General features: G+C 23.7%; 1 protein-coding gene across 7 annotated transcripts; it reads left to right on the top strand.

Annotated features, from left to right (window-relative positions):
- Positions 1-172: 172 nt before the first annotated feature.
- Positions 173-27568, top strand: LOC132922302 (transcriptional regulator ATRX homolog). Of its 7 annotated transcripts, XM_060985750.1 has the most exons (29): positions 173-466; positions 597-641; positions 749-856; positions 3948-4069; positions 5709-5813; positions 5898-6031; positions 7402-8203; positions 9664-9743; positions 9820-10016; positions 12708-12833; positions 13697-13845; positions 14945-15090; positions 18022-18228; positions 18288-18360; positions 18644-18769; positions 18841-18972; positions 19041-19157; positions 20356-20516; positions 20580-20869; positions 22063-22238; positions 22420-22635; positions 22698-22788; positions 23736-23898; positions 24733-24930; positions 25009-25186; positions 25615-25785; positions 25854-26055; positions 26433-26497; positions 27047-27568. In XM_060985750.1, exons 3-29 carry the CDS (start codon positions 799-801, stop codon positions 27119-27121), a joined length of 4560 nt encoding a protein of 1519 aa, XP_060841733.1. In that variant the 5' UTR covers positions 173-466; positions 597-641; positions 749-798; the 3' UTR covers positions 27122-27568. The 7 variants fall into 7 exon arrangements, with proteins under 7 accessions (XP_060841733.1, XP_060841735.1, XP_060841732.1 ...); XM_060985752.1 differs by lacking the exon at positions 597-641 and having other exon boundaries at positions 173-413; positions 754-856; XM_060985749.1 differs by lacking the exon at positions 597-641 and having other exon boundaries at positions 173-413.
- Positions 27569-27942: the final 374 nt, after the last annotated feature.

Here is a 27942-nt window from a genome sequence, read left to right as displayed (position 1 = left end):
ATGTGACGTCTTCAGACAGTTAATAAGAAAAAAAACAGTTAAATTAAAACTAAAACCAAGGTATATTGATATCAATATTGTTCAGAATATTAAATAATATTTATTGGCCATTGCCCATTTTTTTATTGGCCACACTGTTAATTATGATTACGGAGTTAACAAAAAAGTAGTGACTAGTGTTGTTCATGTTGTTGAAAATGTCGAGCCGCTTCACCCTGGAGGAACGCCAAATGCCGGCAATCCCGTGATTGTTGACTACTATTGTCTACTACTACAACTACAGAAATATTTAATATTTAGTTTTAGTAACTGTTTTATGGCTTAAAGTTTCAACGTTCTCAATATTCAATCGACTTGTGTCTTGTTTACCGTAGTCGAAGTGCCCGGAGACCAGAGTTCGCGCCTCGGTTAATGTCTGTTTTTTTACACGAAATTTAAGAAAAACTGAAATACTGGATCGTAAAAAGTATTATAACTTAATATTTTAACCCATCTTTCTTATAATATTTAATTCTGTTTTGTCTCAAAACTCCTAACGATAATACTGAATTATTAATAACTTAGTTATGTTTTTTGTTGTGTTTCGTGGTTCTAAGTTGACATTAAAACAGAAGATACATATTATATAATATTTTTCGCATGTTAGTGTATTATTTACAGAATTAAATTATAATTAATTTTATAATTATATATGTTATATCTAATAACTAATCACTTATGATAATTTTAATTTGTTATTGAATTTCAGTGCAGTAGTTTATTGGAAGACTGAAGTTGATTAGTTTCTAACACTTCAAAATGGACACAGTTTATCCAAATGACGATGAGATCAAATTTCGAAAACACCATTATGGAGGTAAATATTATTAAGAATGCTATCTAAAAAAATATAATATTATTATTTAAATCTTTTTAGTGATTAAGAATCAGTTTACTTTAAGTGGTATATTATTTTCTATTTCTTTAAAATGAAATATACTTTTTAAAAGGTGAATACAACAGACCACACTAAACATCGAATTATTCAGTCATGATTTATTCTATATTGAATTTAGCCGAAATTCGAAAATAAAAATTAACTAGGTACTAATATATTTTTTTAATTTTTGTTCTTCATACATTAAGTTTTATTTAAATGTTATGGTTTTTTTTTTTTTTTTTATAGCATTGGATATGATTATTAAAAAATAATGTTGTTTTGGGGTTTGTTATGTTTAATGTTTTCATAATTGTTTCTGTTTTTTAAAAATGTTTTTAATGCTTTATAAATAAATAGTCATCAAACTAAGGATATACATACCTTCTATATCTAAATACATAAATCAATACATTCTACTTTAATATATACAATAGAAGAAAATTACTTTTTTATTATATTTGCATTGTAGTATTAAAATCATAACTTTTCTTACATTTTATAAATAATGTAAAATGTATATTATATCCAACACAAGGATAAATAATATAATTAATTTTTAGTGTTAATAATTTGCGATTTTTCATTTTTAACAATTAAAAAAAATATTTAATTAAGTTATAGAAAATTGGTAGGTTAATATTATAGAATAGCTATGTATTATTATTTTCAATATATGTTTTGTATATTTATTTTTTCAATATCTAATAAAAAAACTATGCTGTTAAGTATTTTATCTTACGATGATAGAAATTAGAAAATATTATGTTACAATATTGAACATTAATGCTGGGTTGCATAAAATATTGATTAATTTAATGAATCATTAATTAGTCAACTATTGATTCACTTTTACGATTACTTTTAGTAATATTGTTGATTGCTGCACGCAACCTGGCATTATATGTGATTTACAGATTCCCGCCAAAATCACATTGATATTATGTTGTAAGTTGAACAGTTACCAGTGTGACCACAAATAAAATAAAAATCAAAAACAAAAAATAAATAACATTTAATCGCGCCTATAAACGTCTTAATTTAAATTACTGCCACGATGTAGTGGATTCGTGATTACTAATTACTCCTCTTTGCACACATCTCACCGAAAGTGTGTCTTTTAGCTTATACTTTTAGATCGTTCATTTTTAGTCTAAACTAATTTTGCTCAGTTCCCTTAGTGCCCTCAATTTCCCGCTCAACCTATTCCCCATACTAAACTAAATTTCCAAAATTGTCAAAAAAAATAATCGTCTTTAAATAGTAGTTGTTTTTGTCATTAAAAAATTTTTTTTTTATCATATGTATTTTGTAATTAATGGTGTATAATGGTGTTAGATTATATAGAATAATTTTAGTGCTGTAATAGTTTAGTACTGAAAGCTATATTTTAAAAATGAGTTTTATTTAAGTACTGTGTTGCACTTGTAGTATGATTAGTAGGATTAACTCATGAATGTATCAATAATATTCATGTTAAGTGCAATTACCATTTACTGATGCTATAATTAATGTTGACATACAGGGGTCTATTTGTGCCATTATTGTTATTTTTCTTTTACTTATCTTATAAAGTTTTATATTTTAAGAGGTATTATTCATGCGTTGAGTCTTGTGTATATTTATATTTTTTGAGTAGCTAACACTGTAATAGTATATAAATAATAATATAATGCCTTCAAAAAGAAGTTTATCCACCCTTGATACTTGACAATTAAATGTTTGTAGAAATAACAATTTATAATTAAAAAATAAGTGTGAAAGTTTAAGCATTATTTAGATTATAGATATTATATTATGTATTTAATTTTTTTTTTTTTAGAGCTTACTAAGAATAATACCTATCTAATTCAAAGAAAGAGAATACTGATCACACTATTGAGGGTTGGGGTTCTTACCAGTATACTGTCAGTAGCTTATATATAACTTTTATACAGTGAAAAATTACTTAACCTATTACCTACGAATAAGAAAGTGTTTTTAGTTATTTATAATTCTTCCAAAAAAATCAAAACCCTTAGACCCTCTCCTTATATTTCCAGTTCAATAAATTTTATAAATTTTGGGTATCTTCCAATATGTGATTTACCGCATAAATATGTGGTCTACCAGAATAGACGTGGTTAACCATAATAATATTAAAATTAAAATTAATTAAAAAATCCATTTAAAAATATACTATTGTAGTGTCCCTAACAAAGACCAGTACGGGTATGCATGTGTGGTATAAATAAAAATATTACACTTTACGTATTCACTATATTGACATCATAAACACAGAACGACAGTAAACGACTGACTAAAAACGCAGTCACCAACCATCCTGATGTAAATTTTTGTCTTAACAATTAATAATAAGTTAAATCAGTTTAATCAGTTAAAAAAAGTTTCATAAAATTCTTTTACAAGCATTTTAAAACTTTTTGGATTTTTTCAGTTCAAATTTAAAAAAAAAGTTGTTTCACCTCAAACGTCACTAAACTGACTAAAATGTTGTTAAGGTACGGTTTCCTTGCAGCTTCCAGACGTGGTGTCTAGCGTCAACTACCGGTCTGGACATCAGTAAGCGTCTAGACCCAACATCATAACGCCATGCTGTTCCCTCTTTGACGCTGCAGGGAAAACGTACCTTTAGTAGTTACATGATAAAATATATATTAAATTAGTAGGTAATAAACTAATTAATAATAATTATGCAGGATTCCTATCTATAGGTAGGTAAAACATATAACATTGGTAGAATGCATACTATATTTATATTTATAGTTAAAACAGAAACTTTAGGTTATTTATTTTTTAAAACCTTGATAAGTTATTTATTAGGTTTGTTACCCCTACCTTGAAGGCTAGACTGAGACAACCCGTTTAGGTTATCACAGAGCTTGGGGCCAAGGTTTGCCAAACCTGTAGTTTTAATTACTTAACACCCTCCCCTCTCCTGAGTGATTTGATAACTTAATTTTTAAATATTTAAAATATGGATTAATAATAGTTTAACTATATATCTAAATTACATATTATATTTTACTAGGTGTTGAAGACATTTTGAACTGTGAAGTTAAATGTACAATTTGTAATGATGATCTATTACATGAAATTATTTCAAAAAAAATGATAATGGTTCATCAAAGTCATCTATTTCTATGTTGCTATGTAAGTTTTATTTATTTTATTTATAAAAAAGTTTTATATAGTCTTGAAAGCCAAGTGATATAACTATCAAAGATGAAATTTTTCAGGAATGACTAAAACATTAATAGATTTGTTAAAAATAATTAAAGTAATGTTCAATTTTTGGTTCAAATTATCAACAAAAAAATGATTTCATGCTCGATTTATGTTCCTTGAAAAAAATATGTATTAATATTATTATCAGTTAAAATCTTGTTGAATCTTGTGTAGGTATATCACATGGTCATCCCTTTGTATACTGGTGTGAATATTATTTGAATATGTAAAATTAGGGTACTTACAAATTATCGTGATTAGTGATGACCTTTCTTTACGCTGCGTAAATTAAAAAAATGAATTAAAACTATTATAAAAACCAGGAATAAAATTCAAAATTAGAAATTAACTAACCAGAGGAGGTAAATGTTCAGCTAACAGCCAAGTAATTTAAAATGCCTACAAATGTATTATCATGCTTTGACACCACATGAATTCAACCAAATAATAGTCTAGATCAGCGGTTTTCAAACTGTGGAACGCAAAAGACTACATGATGGTATGCGGAGGCCGTTTTTGGATAATAAACCCATTCAATTATCTTTTATTTAAAAACTAATAAATAAAAAATAATTATACAGTAGTTGTAGTATTTTACTGCCTTATTATTAAAAAAAAATTTATTTAACTGTTCAATTTGGATTTTGGACTAAGTGGTACTGAATGATAATATACCTTAGTGGTACATAAAAAAAAGTTTGAAAACCGCTGGTCTAGCTCTAGATGTTGACTAAGAGGTATCTCTCTGTTTCTTGTTGCACCATTTAGACCTCATAACCTTTTGACATTCTGTGTGTAAGCACCAGTTTGAGGATTGACAAAATTATAAGTGCGGTTAACGGTCAAATGGTTAAAACCAGCATTTTTTTATTTTATTTGTTTTATAACCACGCCAACATTCAGAATAAATAATTGTACCTTGGTTTATATTGTATAAGTATTTTATATAAGTGTAGATGCAGTCCTATCGTCAAAAAAACATTCCTTTGTTTCTTGACAAATGCCCCTAAAAATTCATTTTTGGGATAAAACTTTACCAGCATTATTTAAACGTCTTGTAAAAAGACTCATTGATTTCTATTATTTTATCAAGGCCACTAATTTTCTTGTCACAAGTTTTCAGGCTTAAAACACATATTTCCCGCTTATAATTATTCCAATCTACAGTAGTATCGCCACACAAATTTAACTGTATTTGAAACCATTTATAGAAGCCATTTAAATGTGGTAGTCTCAATAACTGAATTGTTTATTACTGAACAGTTATTTGGTTAGGTATTCGCAATAACCAATAAGTACCAAAATTAGTTATTATTACTTTCATAAAATATTTGTTTTTTTAATGCAAATAGTTATATTGTATTTGTTTTTTGTTAACATAGTTAAAATTATTTTTCTCTTTAAATTATTCTAATCAATTCTTATTTACTTTTGACTTCTGTTTCAGTGTTTGTGTTTGATTTCAGTATTTTTAGCATATTAATATACAATTTTTCTACGATAAATATCTGCGCATTATTTATTTAAGTTTTAATATTTGTACTTATATATATATTTTTTTTAGAACTGTTTCTACAAACTATGTGAAGGCAATAAGTATAGTTGTATCTTATGCAAATCCAACAAAGATTTATCTAATTGTATAAAGTGCAATCTCAATGTTTGTAATGTAATTAAAATTTTTATTGAAATCTGTTATATTTATTTATATATATTTAAATTAATATGAATAATAATAAATTACATTTTTTAGAGGTGTGTTGAAAATCATGAAATTGATATAGTATCTATTGGTGTTTTAAATAAATGCTTCAATTGTGTACCAAAAATGTTATGGAAAGAAAGAGCTCAAGCTGCTAATGTATTGAAAGTATTTTCTTCTCAACTGTAAGTAAATTTTAAATATAGTATTAATATTCTAGTTATTAAATCCTAAAAATGTCTTAAAGAACCACGTAAAAAAAATTCATTTTTCTAACTGTATGTAATTAGTTTAAGCAAAACTACACTAGGATTTTTGTATTATATTGTTTTTTCTGAATTGTACAACAATTAAAAATTTGTGTTCTACAAGACCAATCTTTTGTTCTTTGCTAATAATAGTAAACTAACCTATTATTTAATTAATCTTAAAATTAAGAATTTTATTTATATTTGTACTTTGGCATTTTTTTAAAAGGGCTCGAGACTTCTAGCATTTACATATTTGTTAACAGTACATTAAAAGGTAGTAGAGTAAGCTATAAATCTGTTTCATATTGAAATGAATGCTATTCTTAAACTTTTTAGTGCATATTTTTGCATTTTTCTGCTTTTTTTATTAGTATTTTATAGTAGTCCATTCAAATTTGAGTAAAAAACAAAAAAAATAGTTTTATATAGGTCAAATATAACATGTTTATATAAAAAAAAACCTTAAAAAAAAATATTTTAATTTGATGCCTGGTGTACATGTATGTATGCTTATCAACGCCACTGGTCACTCAGAGTCTAATTAATTGTCTATAGATATATGCCGGATAATGAGTTATATTTTGTATCTTAATTGCTTTTTTTGAAGAACACTGTGGTATATATCTGAATGGAAAAAAGAATTTTTTTTTATTTAGAATTAAAAATGTATTTATAGATTAGTTAAGTTATATTATAGCGTATATTTCATGGTTTTTTAATGCTATAAGTTTTGATCCCTAGTTATAACTTATAATATATAAAATATTACAATTTAAAAATGCCCATATATCTTTGAAATATTGTAAAAAAAGTATAGATAATGTTCTTAATTTTAAGTATTATAATAAGTAAATATATTTTAATATTAATACTAACACTTCAAGAGAGATACTGCTGAAAGCAAATTTTCTATGTTACATGTGGGTCAGAAAGCAAAAACAAATAATGCGCTAACTCCCTTTTAATTATATTTCATTACACCATCCTGTTCAGAATTTTCATTTTTATTTATTAAATTATATTATATTGCAGAGGTTAAACTACTTCGCCATTCTTTAATAACCAGCTTAATACTTGACTTATATTCACATAATATTTGATTTATTTTGTATATTATGGTAGTATCTTAACCATGTGAAGATAACAGAATACTGCTTTAAAAGTTATATTAATTTTTCTAAATTACTATAATAATAATAAAATATGTAATTGGTTTTAGTTTTTTAAATTGTATTTTATACCTAGTAATTTTATAATCTCTTATTAATTAAGATACTTGATATATTAATATTAATTATTTTTAGATGTCTGCCTAATGGTTTATTAGTAAATGAAACCGATCATGAACAAGCTGTTCGAAAATACTTAGTAAAAGAAGCTAAAATTGGACAAAATTCTAAAATAGATAATATTAAAAACAACTTATGCATTGATTTCATTTTTAAATCATATAAGTTGTCTATAACAAATGAACTGTCAACATTTTCTCCTAAAGATTATAATCCAATTAATAATCATTTAAATGAATTCATCAATATTTGTGAACATGTTTTAGAAAAAACATGTTCTACTTTAACCAATTACAAGAGAATATTTAATATCAATTCACATTTGAGTCCTGGAGTTTCTTCTATAATGAAATCTTTATTGAAACCAGTTGATGAAGATGATAACATATCAGTAAATAATTCTATATTAAATGGAAATCTAAATAAAAGCACCAAAAGCAATACAGCTGATCGTTTAATAAAAACACCAAACAGAAGTACTAAAAGAAATTTAAGATCAGAAAAGAAACAGAAAATTGATACAAATAATTTAAGCACAAACATTTCTTCTTCAAGTGTGCAGCCAATATCATTCCCAAATGAGTTATCAGCATTTAAGAACATCGATAAAGAATTAACTGTTGTTATAGAACGGTTAGACGATTCTATTATATCAAGTATGATGAGTAATAAGTCGTCTAATAAAATTCACCTTGAGTTGGAAAAAAATGAAACAGCTCATCCTTTAAATTTATTTGATGATGATAATAGTGATAGTGATGATAATAGAGAGTACACTAGAAAATTGAGAAATCGTACACTAAAAAAAACCAATAAGGTAACATATTAAGTTTTGTATTTATAAACCATGAACATGTTTATTGATTTACCATAACACAATATTATTTTAAAATATTTGATATGTTCTATATAGTGGAAGCTCTGTTTAATTTGAAAAATAAAAATTATATTTTTTTTTATTTATAAAACTCATTTTTAGTATAAAAAATATATAGTGTGTTTGACAAGTCTGTGCTTCATATATATATATGATAACAATAGTTATTAAATTTGCTGTAGAAAAATAATACAAAATTAATTTGTTATGTAGATAGTTTTGTTAAAAATAGGTTCCACTATATTGATATAATCAAAAAGTATTTGGATTAGAATTAAATAAATACAACAATTTTTATCCCCATATTATAAGTTCCTGAAAGGTATTTTGAGAGACCATAGTTGTAAATGTTTTTTCTTTTTTAAAATTTAAATATAGCGTTATATAAATATATACAGTGATATTTATATCAGTCATTTATTATTTTAAAAATTAAATATTTATAATTATAACATTCATTACTCGCCAAAATAGATTATAGATTTTTATATGTTAAAATACTATGAAAAAATATTCTACTTTAGAATAAAGACTTTAAAGTGTATGTTGTCATTTTAAAATATATAAAACTTAACCTGACATCAGTGACGTCTTCTAAAATCACGCAAAAGGTGTCATTGGTATTTTTGACCGAACTAATATAAAATAATAAATTTTAATCCAAAATAGACCGCACATTTTATTTAATATTTGTTAAGCCAGCAAATTATATTTACAATATTATAGAATACAATTATACATAAATTAAATATTATTGCATTTCATTGTTATATATCTTAAAAACCTAAGTTAGGTAGTGGTATCAGTTATTTCAACCAATAAAGTATTAATAAAGAGTTTTATTCCATATACACATTATAAAATTAGAACAAAACACAAATAAACTACTCTATACACTATACAGGTAGGAGAAAAGTTATTGAAGTCAACGAGAATATAAGTTGTTCCAAATGTATATTATTCAGAATATAAAAAAATTCAAAATTCAAAAAGACCAAAGCAACCAATGACAGTTTAAATTTGTTAAAAATTAAAAAATATTTTCATGAAAGTTTTTGAATCTATGAATATTCATTGACAAACAAATCATTTTGTATATAATGTAATTGAAGGATTTGATAACTGCCTATTTACTTTGATTTTTTTTTTTTTATATAATGTTTTCCTTAAAGTAATTTCTTTGAAAATTATGTTTGCCGTTTTACATAATTTTAATCTTTTTTTTCTTTAAATAATTATAAATCTTTTTTAAAAAGCTTAATTTTAATGAAGCATATTTTTACCACTTTATAGTAACAAAATATTATTTTATTTTATTCCCCCTTTCATATTGTGCTGTTATAACAAATTAAATATGTTTGAGTATTTATTAATTAGAAATTGTTATTAATATTGTCTAGGTAAAAAACCAGACTATAAACTCAACCAAAAGTCAAAATATACTTAATGAAAAATCCGACGATGAAAAAGAAAATGATAGGTATAAGTTAATTTTATAAATATAAAACCAATACTTGAAAATTAAACTAATATTCAAATATGTTTGTTTATTTTAGGCTTACTAATTTAAAAACTATTGAAAAAAGTTCTAAAAAAAAAAGTGTAACTGATGATGAAGATAATTCTGATGATACTAATATTATACCAACTAACAATACAAGTTTAAAAGTATATCAAAATAAATCAAATAATGGAATAGATAAGTTGGAAAGTATTCATCAATTCCTCTCAACACTTGATGCAACAGACTCTGGTATTTATAAATTAATTAATATTTAAAAAAAAAAATTGCTTTGCTTTTATCTAATAATATGTAATATCTTTTATCGTTGATAATTTTAGATTTTTCAATTTATAATAAATTATTTTCTTTAATTTATTATTATTATTTTTTAATGTTTTTTCTAATTTTCTGCTCTTATTTATTAATATACTAATTGATGAATTATGTTTATGGTCATTCCTATTCTTAAAAGTTAATTAATTTAAAAAAAAAAAAAAAGATAAAAAAGCAGATTCATGAATATATCGATTTTACAATGAAGTTTGTTCTTTTTGTGTATATAAAAAGTATTTTTAAAAATGCAACCATTTGCTACTTTGTGAATGGTATATTTGAATGGAAAATTAAATCTAGTTTATAGTTAAAACGATTAGCGGTCAAAATTAAAAATTCCTGATATTTTTCAAAATAACGGGGGATAAACAATTTTTTTTGTTGACAAAATTGATTTTATATTTTGGCGCAGCTCAAAAATTAATTATCTTGGGTGTTTTAGAGAGAGATAACAAATACTACGCTGGCATTCTCTTAAAATAAATGTATAAATTGTATACCTATTTATATTATATTTCCGAGGCCCACGGGTTTCCAGCTACCTGTAACCTGACCTTTTTTCTTTTGTGTGTGTTTTTTCGACGACTAGATATGAATAATTGTTCCGAGAAGTAAAATACTTTCCGTACCATGTTATTTCAACAATTTTTTATTTTTATTATCATAATTCATAGGTTTATATTATAGGTATATTATACTAGCGTGTTGTGTCTGTTTAGTTAGCAAAAACCATTCGAAGAGACAAGTTCTTTGGTATTTAATGTTTCGCTTAGGCCCGTTTCACATGTGCGCGTTTTTAGTTTACATTGATTGAGTTAGTACGCGCCATCGTCGGAGTGAGGCGTATGTATTTAACCAATGTAACCAAAAACGCGCGCTTACGATACGTCGCGTATGATACGCGCCCATTATACTAAAATGTTAGTATGGAATTAGTTATTTAATTAATAAATTATACAAGTTATATAAGTTTCTAGGGCGGATCCGAGACGGGTATGCTAGTTCATAATAAAACTAATATATCTAAAAATTTTAATCATATATATATAGTTTAAAGATATTTCAAGTTCAAATTTGAGAAAAATTACATATTTACACTACAAAACTATATTTAATGTTGAGTTAAATAGACCAAAATTATTAATTGCTAATACTGTTCGATAATTAGTTATTACTTAATTATTATTATTTATATTGAAATATTTGGTATGCGGACAATTGGTCCTTGTCATAATTTTATACTCTGATAATTAGTCCTCAGCTTAAAAGTTAATACCTACAAAATATTTTTTTATCATTAAACGTTCTTTAAAATGTTTTTTCAATAATACAGTACTTTTAGAATAACTTTGCATTCAATTTTTAAGCTTGAAAGCAATATAAAATTTAAACAAATTATGTATTTTTAATAACAAAATCTGAAGCATTTAATAATAAATTTAAAAATATTGTTAGAATTAAACTTCCAAATATTTATAATTTTATTGAATTGATACAAATAATTAATTCAACAACAATGATATCGTTGACAAAAAATAATGACGATGTATTTTTTAAATAGTTTTTTGAAACCTTTAAGCGACAAGAAAAAAAACATTGTTTCTATTTGTAATAATTTTAATAATAACTTTTCAAAAGATGATCTTTTGAATTATTTGTGTAGGCTTTCGAGATTTTCATAAATTGTAATTATTATGTTATACTTAAATTATTTTTATATTCGACTATAATAATATTATTTATTAATTTATTATTATATTATTATGTTCATTTTTATTTTTTTTTAAAACAAATAACTGTTATTATATTCTAAAAGTATTATATTATTGAAAATACATTTTAAAAGAATGTTTAATGATAAAAAAATATTTTGTATTTAACTTTTAAGCCGAGGACTAATTGTCCTAGATCCAAAACATTTATGTATATTATTATATTTTATACACATAATGATATTTTCATATGCAATGTTTCAGCAAAAATTAATTATTTCTACTGTATTATTAACAGTAAAATTAATTACTTCACCTAATTGAAATATTAAAAACATAATATGAAATATTTTTAGTTATATAGACCTAATAGACAGTCTTTGCTCAGAATTTTTTTCATATTCAATGATATATAATTTAGTTCATATTTAACACATATATCACAGTGATTGACTCAAAATGGTAACGCTGAGCGTTAACGAGTTGAAAAGTTAAAGTTAAGTTACTTAACGAGTTACTTTTATTTTCATAAGTAACTTCTAACTTAACGAGTTTCTTTTTTTTAAGTAACTTCTAAATTAACGAAAAAACCCAGAATGATTTTAATATATTAACTATTAAGCAATAAATTTGTAGTGTCGTCAACAATTATTATTTGTTCATAACATTTTATTCGTATTGTGTCCTGTGACCTTTCATGTAATTAATTTTACACGTATTAACCACATAGTAATATAAAAAGATATTGCGGTATCCCTGTATGTCTAGATCGCTCTCTCTTCTTGTCAACTTAATTATAAAAATATTCATTTTTAAATATTTTTCACAAGATTGATTATTTATTAATATTATGTATTTAGTTATTTACTAAACATATGTATAAATACATTTTTAGGTACTGATAATGATTTTCAAAATGAAGACAATTCTTTAGAATCGGTGAAATGTATTTTTACTGAAATTAAAAATGCTATAGGAATTCCTCAGATTAACACTGAAGACAACAGTGGCGATGAAAGTGGTAATTATTGAATGATATTTATTATTAAATAAATTGATTATCATTATAAACTAAAAGAATCTATCATTAAATAATATAATAAAATTCTAATACCTACTGTTGTAGATAAATAATATTTGTAATATTACTGATTAATTGTTATTATATTATTTACTTGAAGGTTCTATATATCCTAATATTCTTAAATACCTTTTAATAAATCTTGTGTCAAATGTTTTATCATATTATATTTACTAGCTAGCTCACCAATCATGTTTTATACTGTTAACTCTTAACGAGTTTTAAAGTTAATAACTTTCTTAGATAAAATTAAAAACAGTATTAAAAAAATAAAAAATATACATGCATTCAAGACATAACAAAAAAATTTTTTTACTTCTTAACTTCTGTAGTCTTAAAACTTGTATGTGGCTTCTTCGATAACTTGGAGGCAAGTGTATACTGTTTATACTGTTTATACTCTCTTTTAAACTATTTCAATAATGCTCCATTGTATTTATTTTATAATAGTATTTAATAGTTATTAATTAGACTGATTAATTATTTACTTATGTTTTATCTCGTTTGTCACTCAATAATAATAATAATATAATATGCTTTGTTGAACTTTTAAAATCTTTTGAATAATAATCAAGGTAATAATCTAATAGCGTATTTCTATGATGATTTCATTATTTCTAAAATTTAATTTTAGTAATTAAAATAAATATATAAAATTCATCATGGGTTATCAGTTTCTACTTTAAATTTAAATAATTAGATTTTTCAATTGATTAATTTTGAATTTCTGAACCATAACATTTTAATTGACTACTTTAAACTGGTATAGTGTTAGAAATTAATATGTTTGTTTTTTTCCTTAGAAGATAGCTCAATTAATGATGTGATCAATTCATGTTTAACTGCTTGCAAAAGACCTAGTATTGAACATTATCATAATAAAACTCAAGAAACTGAATCAAGCATTTATGATATGGAGACTATTCATGAGTCTGAATTAGAAAATGACATTGTAAGTTTTTTTGATAGGTGTCATTTATTGGAATTGTATTAAGAACGATGACTAATAAATTTAAAGTATGGAATAGACTATTAGATTATAATAATTCAATAATTATTTAGTGTATAGTAACTAGATGATTTTGAAAATTGAAAATTGTTTGGTGAAGTGCATAGATGTATAAATCATAGAAGTTTAAATCTAAGGTTAATTGGTATCAAAGTATTATAAAATATAAATAATTTATATACAATACAGTAGAACCTTGATTATCCGAACTAATTGGAAGGACCTAGTTCGGATATTGGAAATTAAAAAAAAAAATTTTTTAAACAGTTAAATATTCTATAATATGTACATACATATTTATTATTATTAATATTTTATTAGAATTACATATATATTACATTATTTTAAATACATTATATACGTATAATGTTATATTTTTTTGACAAAATTATTGATTTTTATTTGACGAATGGCTGCAACACGCTTTTCTGCAGCCAAGTCGCCAATACGAGTTTTAATGTTTGGATAAGCTAATTGCAGTTAGGATAATCGAGGTTCTACTCATATAAAGTTATAAATAAATTTCACAAAATTTAATCTTATAGTTTAAATTTGTGTCTTAGCAAAAACTCATATAACTTTTATGGTTCTCCCTCCCCCTCATATCATTATCCCTGTAATAGTATAATATAAATTACAAGGAACTTTAATTAGCGACTGGAAGATAAATTTATTCGGCGTACAAACCAAAAATGTATTTTTTATTGTAAATTAAATAAGATTTTCATTAATTTTCATGCATAATAAATTTTGAAAAAAGACTTTCTTAAAGAGGCATTCCAATATTAATTGGTGATCCCTGTCATATAATATTCCTTATGCTCATCATAAACATTTAAAATTTACCACAAACTACAAATTGATTTTAAAAATAAAATCAGTTATAAATTTTTATTTAAGTTGTTATATTAGTTTTTGAAATGTATTTTTTACACCATATTTTAATTAAATAAAATATTAAATAATAATTATATTATTTGTTAACAAACCATAAATGTATTACCCATGACTATTAATTAATGAAATTACAATGTATTTTAAGGAAATGTCAGAATCGTCAGATATACATAATAATACAACTATCGTTACTCGTTCAAGTAAAGTAACTCCATTTAAAATGCCATCAACAAGTGATGATGATAGTGATTTCGAATTTAAAATCAAAAATAAAACAAAAGGAGTAAAAAGGTACTTTTTGAGATTATAGTGATATTAAAACAAATAGTATGTAATTATTATTTTAGATTTTATAAAGAGTTAAGAATGTAGTAGTTTATACTACATTCCAAAAGAGAATACATCAGGTGTTTCTGTCTTGTTGTGTATATCCCACATAATGGTATGGGTATTGAAATAAAAGGGGAAAGGGAAAAAATTGCGCTGATCTTTTGTATTCTTTTTTGGAATTGATTATAGTTTTACAATATCTTATTATTTTTTTTATATATATTTTATCATGTCATTGTAAGTCTGTAAATTTGTTAAAAATAAAACATTTAATCATTACCAGGTTTTTAAAAAATTGTAATACAGAAATAAAATCTTGTAATTTTCATGATATATAGTATAGAGTGGGGTGTTCAATATGCATCGGTTTTGAAGGGCTGTAAAATAAAAACTATTCAACTTACAGAAACAAGAATTATATTAGTCAATTATGTAGACAATCTAGCTTTTCACATAACATTTTAAAGATTATGTCTCTAACATGGTGACTGCCAGCAGTGATTTCATGAAGGCAATTCCAGATGCTTTCAACTGCTTTTCAGCACATTTGGATGGGTATAGTCATAACTTCCTCCCTTATTCTCTCCTTAAGTTCTTCCAGGATATGTGGACGATTTTAAGGTATTCCCAAATAAAAAGTCACAAATTCTTTAATCTGGTAAGGGCGCTGGAGGCCACTCCACGTTAGACCTCAGAGAATATTTATCTTAATTTTCCTATAACTGATGGTATAAGAACTAGTTATCTCACAAACACAATGAGATCCCTACCAACTTTCTTCTAGCATCACAGGCTGAATACTGGCTGTTCGAAACCGATGCAATTCTTACGCCTCACTCTGTACTCATGTTAACATTTAAGAAATATTTTTGCTCTTTTTGTGCTACTTTTAGATATTTTAGATATCGTAAGTGATTTTTTTCTTCAAAATTATCATTAAAGTATTTAAAATGTTTTAAATTTACAAACAAATATTATATTTGTACATTCTACCTATTATAAATTATTATAAATAAAATATGTACATATTATTTTCTTGTTATTACTATATTCTATTCCAAATAAGTTAGGCAACATTGGCACAACTAGGTTTAAAATATTAGGGGGTTACAGCCCCATAAATAAATACATAATTTAATGAACTTACTTTCATGCTTTCCAAAAAACAAGGAAGATTGTCTAGATTATTTTCATATCAATAGTAACAACTGTACAAATACGGATAATTTTTTTGGTACATTAAAAATACTAAGTAAGTTTTTTGTCCATTTTTAATCACTAAAATATTGGACGGTGGCCGGTGCAATGCCGCATGTCTGTATAATATTTATTAGATAAAAATATTTAATCTTAAATAATCAAAAAAAAAAAATGGGAGGGGCTAAAATATATTTTGAGGGGGCTAAGCCCCCCTAGTGGCGCCAATGTTTGGCCAGACTCATATAGTCAATGGAACTATGGACTATTGTGATAGGCTGCAGTGGGTGATAACTGGTATGTGTCTTTTGTGATTTTTTAGGAATAGTGTATATTGATATTATCTTGTTATTATTACCCTTTAATTAGAAAAATAAAATATGTTTTGACACCTATTTACTGTCAATGATAGAGTTATTGTACCTAATAATAGCTAGGTATTATCTAAATTAATTAATATCAACATCGCACCGTTCATAACAATAACTAGTTTCCTAGAAAAACTAAATGGTAGTTTTGCTAACAATTGGAAATAATATTGATCTTGGTTCTCAATGTGTAAATCCATGTTTACGTTAAAAAAATAAAAATTCAATATTTCATATTTTGTTATACTGTGAAATGAAATATTTTAAAGTTCAAACACTACAATTAACTACATTAAATAGATAGGCAATGCCAATATAATAATTTATCAATCATTATTTTATTTTGGATTGTCTCATTAATTTCGCATAATGGCAAGAAGGGGTAGGAAATAAATAACTACTCGTCTTCTGTCACAAGTAATTCACATCCAAATTTATGTTAAATTTCGATTTTTTAATCAAAATTAGGTTCTCTGGTAATGTTACATTTATAGGATATATAATGAAAAAAATTATTTTGTGTAGATTAAATTATGACTTAATCTTAATTGTTCAAGCAAAACAAACATATTCAAGATGTGATCTAATAATAGAGTATAAAGACATTTAAATGTGATAGGATCATTAGATTTAAAACAATTATGTTTATTTGTACCAAATACTGAGAATGTTTTTATAGTTCAGAATAAAAAAATAACTCCAAGATCTTTTACCAGAAGGACACGAGTTAAACTATAGTTAGCTAAATATTATAGTTATAGTTAAATGCTATTTGATTGTGTTTTTGATGAAATATATAATGTAATTTATTAGTTAAAAATGATTTGAGCCAAGATATAAGAGGATCAGCTAAATAAATTTTTTTTTTAGTTTCAAAATTAAAAGAGAGTGATCAATTCTATCAAATACTGTCTCAAGATCATTATTATTATGATTATTATGAATAATCATATTTTTATACTTTTTTTAAAATTGTTGATTACTTTAGTAATTACTTTCATAAAAAATTATTTACATTTATTGTGAAATATAAAGAAATATATAATGATAATTATAATTGAAAATATATATATCAACTTAAAGTTTTCATGTGCATTAAAGAGTGCTGATTACATTAATGTAATATGTATTTTCATAAATATTACATATATAATTTATTTATTTATTAATAAAAAAGTTACTACTAATAATATTTCTTTTTTTAATTATATAAAATTAAATTTTTTTTATCTTGATAAATTTAGTCATTGTTTTTAATTGTTTGATTTGATGTTTTACTTAAGTAAATATATTTTTTTTATGTATATGCATATATATATATATATAGAAAGCTGTTAACATCCAACACGTCGAAAGATTCAGATTCTTCATCAAAATTCTTTAAAAAAACACCAAAAAGAAAACTCAAAAATAATGTTAGTAGAACTAGCTCATGTGGCTTAACTAGTAATAGTAGCAGTAACTATAATAGTAATAGCAGCAGCAGTTCAAATGAGGATTCATCTCCTGTAAATGTTAGGAAACGAAGAAGAATGTAAGTTTTCAAATCATTTAAATTTTTAGTTAAATACTTATATTTGTTATATTTTAAAGTAAAAAATTGTCTAATGATGAATCTGAAGAAGTAAATGATTCTGATAACAATAATGCTTCGAATGATCGTTGTGTAAGTATAATTTTTAATTAACTTAGAACCATTACTGTTTTTTGTCATATCAAAATTTTGTTTACTATGATTTAATGTATAATATTAAATATAACATAAATTTACTTATTGTAAAAGATATTAGAAATTTGGTTCAAAATATCTTTTAGAATAATACAACTTTAAATTTTAAAGATTTCATACTTAACAACTATATAAGCTCTAAATGCTTAAATTTTTGATATTGATTTGTTTATAAATAAATTTATAACAGTTTGTTAATTTTAAAAGTTTTTTTATTCAGTTGCCAAAAATAGGGCGAAAGAATATTCGTAAAATGAAAAAAAAAGAAGAACTCAGCGAATTAACGCAAAGTGCTTTAAAAGAAGAAGGATTACGTAAGAAGCGTATTGAAAAACGTCAACAAGAAGTACATATATTTATTAACTTAATGTGTTTAACGCTTACAAAATTAACGTAATTGTTTTTTAAATATTTTAGTATAATAAATTGTGTAATTTACCAAGACCAATGGAATCATTTAAGAAATTAGTATTGGATTTTGATGAAAATACTATGGAAGAACTTGTCACAGTCCATCCAGATCTTGTCAAATTTCTTAAACCTCATCAAGTTAGACTAGCACATTAAAAAAAATAAAAATTTGTTATTTCATTTTAACTTAAATAAAATTAATTTAGGTGAAAGGAGTAACATTTTTATGGAATTCTGTGTTTGAATCATTGGCTAGAATTAAAGAACATAAAGGAAATGGATCTATTTTAGCTCATTGTATGGGTTTAGGTAAAACTTTACAAGTATGTTACACTATACATTTTTTTACTTTAAACTTATACATAGGATCATAAATATTTATATCAAATTAATATGGTTTAAATTATAATCAGTTTATCCCCAACAAATTTCATTCAAAAAAAAGTACATGTTATTGCAATGAGAGTTATATATGATTGCTTGAGTACTTGCTCATTAATTATATCTAAATTTTTTTTATAAAAATTATGATATTTTTTTTACTATATAATAAATATTATAAAGATGTGTTCACTTCATTATTTTTGTTTTACAATTATACAACATGGCAAATTTGCATTCAGCCGAATCAATAAATTATATATTTATATATATTTACCTACCCACTAGTATCACATTTAAAAGTAAGAATGTTCTCTCAGTTCTAACATTTTTTTTTTCTTTTAATTTTTAAAATGAATTTTCAGTATGAAAAATGTTTAAATATAAAAATGCTAATAGCTCGTTTTTAAACTAAAATAATAAATCAATAATCAATACAGTTAAAATTATTCTACTATTTAATTAAAATAGGTCACTATACTATAATATTAAAAGTGTATTATTATAATAAAAAATAAGTTAAATAAATGATTAGTCTATTTTTCTTACATATATAAAATTTAAAAAAATATATTAATAATTTATGTTAAATTTTCTATGTTCATGATATGCAAATCAATATCGTTGAAGATAATACTTTCTATAACCCATAGACGCAAATTTAATAAAAAAAAACCAATTGTATTCGGCTCTGCATTTTCTGGGAATTTAAATATAAATTATAATTAATGGAATTAATAGCTTTTGAGAAAAATACTGTATAACATATTAACATTTAATGAGTTTATTATTACACTTTAAAAACTTACATTTTGAGTCACTTATATAGTATGATATTTTTGGACAAAATATAATTTTAAATTTTCACTTGTCTCTTTAGCTGCAAAAATTGCTTAATAATACTCTTTTATGTCTGATGATTTGTTGTTTTTGTTTTTTTATGAATGTGAATTTCAACTTATAAACGCTAAACATATTGAAGAGTGCTAATCATACAATTTGTAGTGTAATACATACCCCTTATAGGATCCCCTAAGTGGGTCGAAGCTGTTAGGCACATTCTATATTCTATAGTTCTTTTTTTAATTGTATATTTATATACATTTACCATGCAGTATTAATTTAAAATTCTTTTTTCAGATTATAACTTTAATTCATACATTATTTAGATATCCAGATACTGGCATTAAAACTGTTTTAATAATTACTCCTAATGCAACCATTGAGAATTGGTGTAAAGAGTTTCATAAATGGTTACACAATATTGACGAAAATCATTTCTTAGTACTTAACTTTACTGAGTAAGAATATTAAAATATTATGAAATTAGTTGATTGTTTTAATTTAAATTATTTTAATTTTAGTTCAAAAACATACGAAGGTCGTAAAAACATTATAGATGAATGGAAAAGAGATCATGGAGTATTAATTACAAGCTATCAGTTATTTAGATCCGTTGTTAATTTTAAGAATATTGACAAGTTCCCTACTATATCTGAAGGTCTTGTTGATCCAGGACCAGATTTAATTGTATGTGATGAAGGACATGTATTAAAAAACCATAGCACTGCAATCTCAAAAGCAGTTAATCGTATTAAATCACTAAGAAGAATTGTCTTAACTGGAACTCCATTACAAAATAATTTAAGAGAATGTATGTATTTCATGTTTATAACTTCTTATGAGCTTAAATTCTTATTTGAAATATGAACTTACAATAAAATTAACAAAATACTTATAATATTGATAAATTAAAACTTTTTAAGAGGATGTAGTACCCACATGTGTTGTCTTCGTCTTACACACGTGCGACATACCAAATTTTCGTTAATCAGTTTCAATTTTGTGCTGTTAGTTTTGATATTAGAGTAAACTGATCTATTATAAAATTTAAAGGTAAGATTATTATCCAGGGCCCCACGCGTAGCCTTTTATTGATATTATTATTTTTAAGTAAGTTATGATCTTTTTGAAACTGTACATTTTAAAATGATCATAATTTACTTAAAAATAACAGTATCAATAAAAGGCTACATGGGGTCCTGGATAATAATCTTACCTTTAAATTTTATAATACGTCAGTTTACTCTAATATCAAAACTAACAGCACAATATTGAAACTGATTAATGAAAATTTGCTATGTTGCATGTTTGTAAGACGGAGACAACACATGCGGATTCTATGTCCTCTTAAGTTATTAATACATTATTAAAACTAATTATGAAGAGTAAAAATAGTTAAGCTTGCAATTAATAATAAAAACCATTAGCAATATTTACCTTAAGAATATGTGTAGCAACACTGTCTGGTCTCATTGTTTAATGCTTATACATATACTAAAATTATTTCTATTGTTTGAATAGAATAACCTTATGATGCTATGAAAGTCTTGGATATACCTTTATTTGCACTATACAAAACACATCAATTAAAATGTTAAGATGTATACTTGATTACTTATATTAGCAAAAACATTTTAAGTACAAATTATCAAATAAGTTATTTTTATTGATCTGTTAAAGAAAATAAAATAATTTTATTTATTCATTTTTTTTTTTTATCATTATTTCTACTAAAACTAGTCCATTTTATTTAAGCATTGTGCAATATTATTTTGTACTCCTAAATAAAGATCTACTACTATTATAAAGTAAATAAAAAAGTAACAATAAATCCAACTATACATAAGTACTAAAACTAAATTTTAATTCATTCAAGTATAATATCAATGTTAATATTTATAATAATATAATTTTTTATTAGGTTGACATTTAATATTAATACTTATGTCAACAATAAATAAATAATTTTTTTTTTTTTTAATGCTTTATTTTGTTTAATTATAGATCATTGTATGGTTGATTTTATTCGACCAAATTTGTTAGGATCAATAAAAGATTTTACTAACCGTTTTATAAATCCAATTACTAATGGACAATACTCTGATTCAACTGCAATAGATGTAAGATTAATGAAGAGAAGATCTCATGTCTTACATAGAATGCTCGAAGGATTTGTACAGGTATAATTTATTAATTTTATTAAATTTTATCATAAATTAAAATATAGATGTAAATACAAGACATAAAATATACAATATTACACAAGAAGTATTTTTCGGTTTTTTTTTTTTAATTTGTATACAACTTTTTTAAATATAATAATAGTTGTGATTTATTATTTTGTATTTTTTTGTTTTTTAGAGATTTGACTATAGCGTTCTTACACCATTCTTACCACCTAAGCACGAATATGTAATTTATTTGAAGATGGCTGATATACAAATAGAATTATACCAGAAATTTTTGGATGATCATAGACAACCAGAATTATTTAGTAATTATCATATGCTTCAAATGGTTTGGACCCATCCTAAATTATTAGCGTTATATTTAAAACGAGCAGAATCAAAACGAGAAGTATAAATACAATTCTATTTTTTTTAACCATTATAAAACAAAACAAAATGTTGTGTTTTTAGAAACAAAAATTGAAGAACGAAGAATCACGTTTGTTAAATGATGAAAGTAGTGATACTGATTGTATTTCAAATTCTGTCGATGAAGTTGAAAGTAAGTTACATTTCTATTTGTAGAACAATACTACTGTTTTTAATGAAAGTATTTGCTATACATATTATGTTAATTTACACACATTCTAATATATGTAGTATAATGGCTCACTTAATGATATGACTTAGATTAAAATAAAAAACTGTTTTAAAAATATTGTGTCCTAATTTTTTTTATTATTTCATTGATTTTTAAAGTAAAAAGTTTAAGTGGTGTTAGATTTCCAAAATCGTAAGTGTCATTTTTTCTTCCCTACCTATTCTGTTGCACTGATGCATTGTTGATTGTTAATTTACTACATTAATAACCAACACAAGGTTTATATATATTTTATATTCTTTTAGTATTATATATCATATTATAATATTTAGTAGATTATTCTTGGGATATTTTCAAGAAATGGCTATTTGGATATTCTATATTTGTTTAAGATCCCTTTTCATGATAATATGTAAGTAATATATAGTATAAATCCCAGAACTGATCTTTGGACATATTGGCTTTTAAAGCAACTTCTTATTAGATGAACCACTTATCCAAATAATGAAACTAGCATATTAGTAGTCCTTAGAAATAATCATTTCTTCATAATCTACCAAATGTCATATACATTTTAATTAATATTAATAAATATCAAAATTACATTTTTTAATTGATCTTAAGCACTGTAAATGAATGAATAATATTAAACTCTTTCTATAATTTTTAAAGGTCAACTTGTGAATAATTGTATAATTTCCTGGTCTGATATTTAATGTTATTTTCAATTGCAGAATAATATTATTAAAGCAGTAATAAAAAAAATAAATAAACAAATTAACTTTAATTTGTGTAAAAGCTGTTTTTCCAAAAGCCAAAAGCATCCATTTCTAATATTTTGATATTAAAAATGTTAAATTATATTTATGATATTTCTATTTTATTTTTTATTGATGTATGGGTACAAGTTCCAGGTTATGATTTGCCAAACACTAAGAATCCAGATACGCCTTACCTTAACTGGTGGAAACCATTAATATCAAAAGCTAAATTTGAATCGGTATACCCATATTCAAAGTTCATAATGATGTTTTCAATACTTCAAGAATGTGAAAACATTGGTGATAAAGTGTATGTATAACTTTTATAAAAATAAATATATAATTTTGCTGTTTATTCCTGTTAATTACAGAAAATTTGTTTATATATTTATAAATTTATTTAGATGATTCTTTTTTAAGGGTGTCGAATTTAATATATCAATTTTTTAGGAGTCAAAATCATTTAATTATTGCTATCATTTTAACACAAAAACATTCTTATGTATCTACTTTAAATGAAACTTCACCCTGCAATGCGTTGTCTTTATCTTACAAATGTACCACATAGAAATAACGTTTTAACGTGGGCAAGAATCGCTCAGGCTGTAGTTCAAGTAATAATCAAATTTTCACACTAGAAATAAAAGATTTTGAGCTGTGCAGCATCATTTTTATTTTTTCGATATCAAAATCACAAAAATAATAGATTTTGAAACAATAAGAATTATTTTTGTATTAATGATATTAAAAAATTAAAAGCAACGCGCATAGCCAATTTTTTCTTTTTTTTAGTATAAAAATTAGGTTGTTTAACATGGATTACAGCCCAATGTCTCTAACCTGTGTAAAATGAGATTTGTACTATGTAGTAAATTTGTAAGGAGACAAGACGTGTGGATGAAGCGTCCTCTAAAATGTTATATCTTAAACTATGGTTATCACACATCAACGTAGATTATAACCATATTATTTTTTTATGGAAAACCATTAGAAAGAATTAAATTTTCAACAACTTTAATGTAAATTATAATGACTACTTACTTACCACTTTTCTCAAAAACAGTTAATTTATAATTTGCCTTGATTAACAGAATGTTAAACATAAAAAATTGATTATTTATTCTTATATTTTAATTTAATATAGGTTATTATTCAGTCAGTCATTATTTACTCTTGATCTCATTCAAGATTTTTTAGAAAATGCCGAAGATATAGATGATGAAGGGGGTCCTTATGGAAAATCTTGGGATCATGGATTAGATTTTTATAGAATTGATGGTTCGACTAGTTTAAAAGCCAGAGAAGATTGTTGTGAAAGATTTAATGATGTCAATAATCATAAGTAAATATTTTTTTAACTCAATTTTAAAATCCATTGTTGTAATATTGACTACTTAATTAAGAAATAATTTATTTTCAGAATGCGTCTTTTATTGTTGTCGACAAAAGCTTTTAATTTAGGTATTAATCTAGTTGGAGCTAATCGAGTTATTATTTTTGACGTGACCTGGAATCCATCTCTTAACGTTCAAAGTATATTTCGTGTATTTAGATTTGGACAGAATAAACCATGTTATATTTATAGATTAATTTCTGAGGTAAATATAATAACTAAAATAGAATACAAACTATATAAATAGTTAAGAATAATTTCTAAACTAAGAAATATTTTTCTTCAGTGTTAATAGTTTGAATGTTAAGCAAAATGTTTATAAAATAATTTCAGTTTTTGTTTTAACAGCTTTATTTTAAAAAATAAATAAAAATTATAATTTTAGAAATATTAAAAATCTGGTTCCCCATCGTTTTTAAATTTATTTTATGTTAATTTCTCTTTATAGATTTTTTTCTTTCTAGATTGAGTTTTGATAAATAATAAATTATGTACATCAAATAATTTGTATAGATTATTAAGTAAAGAATTTAAATAATAATACTTAATATGTGTACTAAAAATTGTTTTTAATTAAAAAAAAATAGTATTACCAACCTTGTATCTAATTACTTTTTATTACATCGTAATAAGGGTACAATGGAGCAAAAAATATATGAACGTCAAATATCAAAGTTATCTACTGCTTTTCGTGTAGTTGACGAACATCAAATTGATCGTCATTTTAATTTGAAATGCCAAGAAGAACTTTATGAATTTGAGCCAAATACTACCAAACCGAAATCAACATTAAACTTACCTAAGGTACCTTTATTAAATACTTATAAAAAAAATGTTAATTTTATTTAAATAATTTTTGTAAATTCTTGTAGGATCGTTTGATGGCCGAGTTAATATTGAAACACAAAGACCTTGTAATGGACATACTAGAACATGACTCATTGTTACAAAATAATGAAGCAGAAGAATTAGATGAAAATGACAGAAATGCAGCATGGGAAGATTATGAAAAAGAAAGAGATGGAATCCTGACAAACAATCTAAATTCAACTTTAATTCACAACTTAAATTTAGGTAACAGTAAATATCTTAAGATTTTAATTTATTATTTATTAGTTGTAAATTTTTTTATTTGGTATTAATTATATTTATGTTATTTAAAGTCTTATAATTATGCAACACTTAGCTTCCAAAAGTTACTATTTATATATTATGAATTATTGTTTGCATTATAAATTATAGAATTTTACTTAAGTTCTGATAAAAAAAAAAATAGTGAATCTGGTTTTTTATGACAATTATGACAATTACTAAAAAATTTAGTTTTGTTAACATAATATTAATTGGTTTAGTCCTATTATAAATATTATATTAATTTAGTTTTTAATTGTATAGAATATAACTTGTCTATAGATTATTATTTTTTAAATTATTTTATAATTTAATTTTAGGTTTTCCAAATGTCCATAAATCAAATGATGATGATCTAAAACTGTTCAATACTTTAAGAGAAATGGTAAGCAATTTTGAATAACTAAAATCGAAATTATAAGTATTTTTTAAATTGTAATAATATAATGTATTTAAAAGTGCTCAAGATTATTTATTAAGAATAGGTATATAATCAAATATGACAATTGGTTATTTTTTTTTAAATTAAATTTGTATAGTTATAATTTGTAAAATAAAAAAAATTAAACAATAATTACTATTATTTATTTATATGTCAGTGTTCAATAAACATTTTCATTTAAATAAACTGGTATGTATTAATAAACAAAATTATCAAATAGGTAACAGAAATTATATTTTGGTGTTAGAATATTTTTCATAAGAATTAAAAAAAATTATGACCGAGCCTTGTACTTGATAAAAAAATTCATTGTCCATGAGGTATGAACTGTGGCATAGTTTTTTTTCAGTAGATATTTTATCCTAGTTATCAGTTTTAATGTGATTAAAATATAATACAATATGTATACAATTTATAAAATGTTAACTAGTTTTTTCCAGTTTTAAAAACCTTGTACAACTATAAATATTAATAATCTATTTTTTTTTGCAGTTTCCTCTAGCTTCAATGCTACAACTTAACGATATGTTAATAAAAGTAAAGGATGCCCAAAATGTTGAACAATGAAAAATAATTATAACTTCTCTTGTATAGCATAATTTTTTTTTATACATATTCTAAAAATAATTATGAACTTCAATATATTGATTTAACTGTAATATACAAATTATTTGTGATTTCTATAAAAAATTATTTAATAATTAATTTTTTATTTATTTATATTTAGTATTTCCTTTAAAAAATATTTTTTTAGATTTAAGATTTTTATAGCTAAAATATTATTTATAGTTGTAAAATTTGGATTATACATTTATAAAAAGTATTATACATCTACATTTATAAGGCTTTAATATTGAACAACAGGGATGATTACTGGGAGATAACAGTTTTGAAATATTTAACCAAAATATTCCGTATTGTGGTTAATATTATGGTTATTGCCTTATTAAAAAAAAAAAAAATAGCTAATGTTTGTGAGTTATCTGTATTCTTCAATAAACCATCCATAATGTACGTTTTGAAGTTTTACTTATCTTTTTATTATAACTATTCACATATCTTATTTAAATAATTTATTTATTTTAACCTAAATCACATGTTATAAAAAATTTGTTATGAAACGTGAATAAATTCAATAATTAAAATCATTATAGTTTATTAAGATCATAAAAAAAGAATTATTTTACCATTTGTCGTTTGGTATAAAGTTATATAAATTGCAGGCATACCCATTTATTTAGGTTCTTTAATCATTAATTATTATTCTTATAATATACACATTCGATGGTTGTATAATGTATCAATTTGATATTTTAATACTATAAGATTCCTCAGAAGTTGTTTAAGTATATTATAATTAAAAAATATTGAAAATACATAGCCAGCAT

The sequence above is a fragment of the Rhopalosiphum padi genome, chromosome 2 (assembly GCF_020882245.1).
Source record: "Rhopalosiphum padi isolate XX-2018 chromosome 2, ASM2088224v1, whole genome shotgun sequence".
Classification (NCBI taxonomy): Eukaryota; Metazoa; Arthropoda; class Insecta; order Hemiptera; family Aphididae; genus Rhopalosiphum; species Rhopalosiphum padi.
The sequence above is the reverse complement of the archived record's forward strand: the minus strand, read 5'-3'. Positions and strand labels throughout refer to the sequence as shown.

Excerpts from the sequence above, each read along its gene's own strand:
- LOC132922302 (XM_060985752.1), top strand. The coding sequence starts at position 799 with ATGGACACAGTTTATCCAAATGACGATGAGATCAAATTTCGAAAACAC. Across the intron at positions 18,770-18,840 it reads TTGAAAAACGTCAACAAGAA|TATAATAAATTGTGTAATTT; the intron begins GTACATATATTT and ends TAAATATTTTAG. Across the intron at positions 20,517-20,579 it reads TTAGTACTTAACTTTACTGA|TTCAAAAACATACGAAGGTC; the intron begins GTAAGAATATTA and ends TTTTAATTTTAG.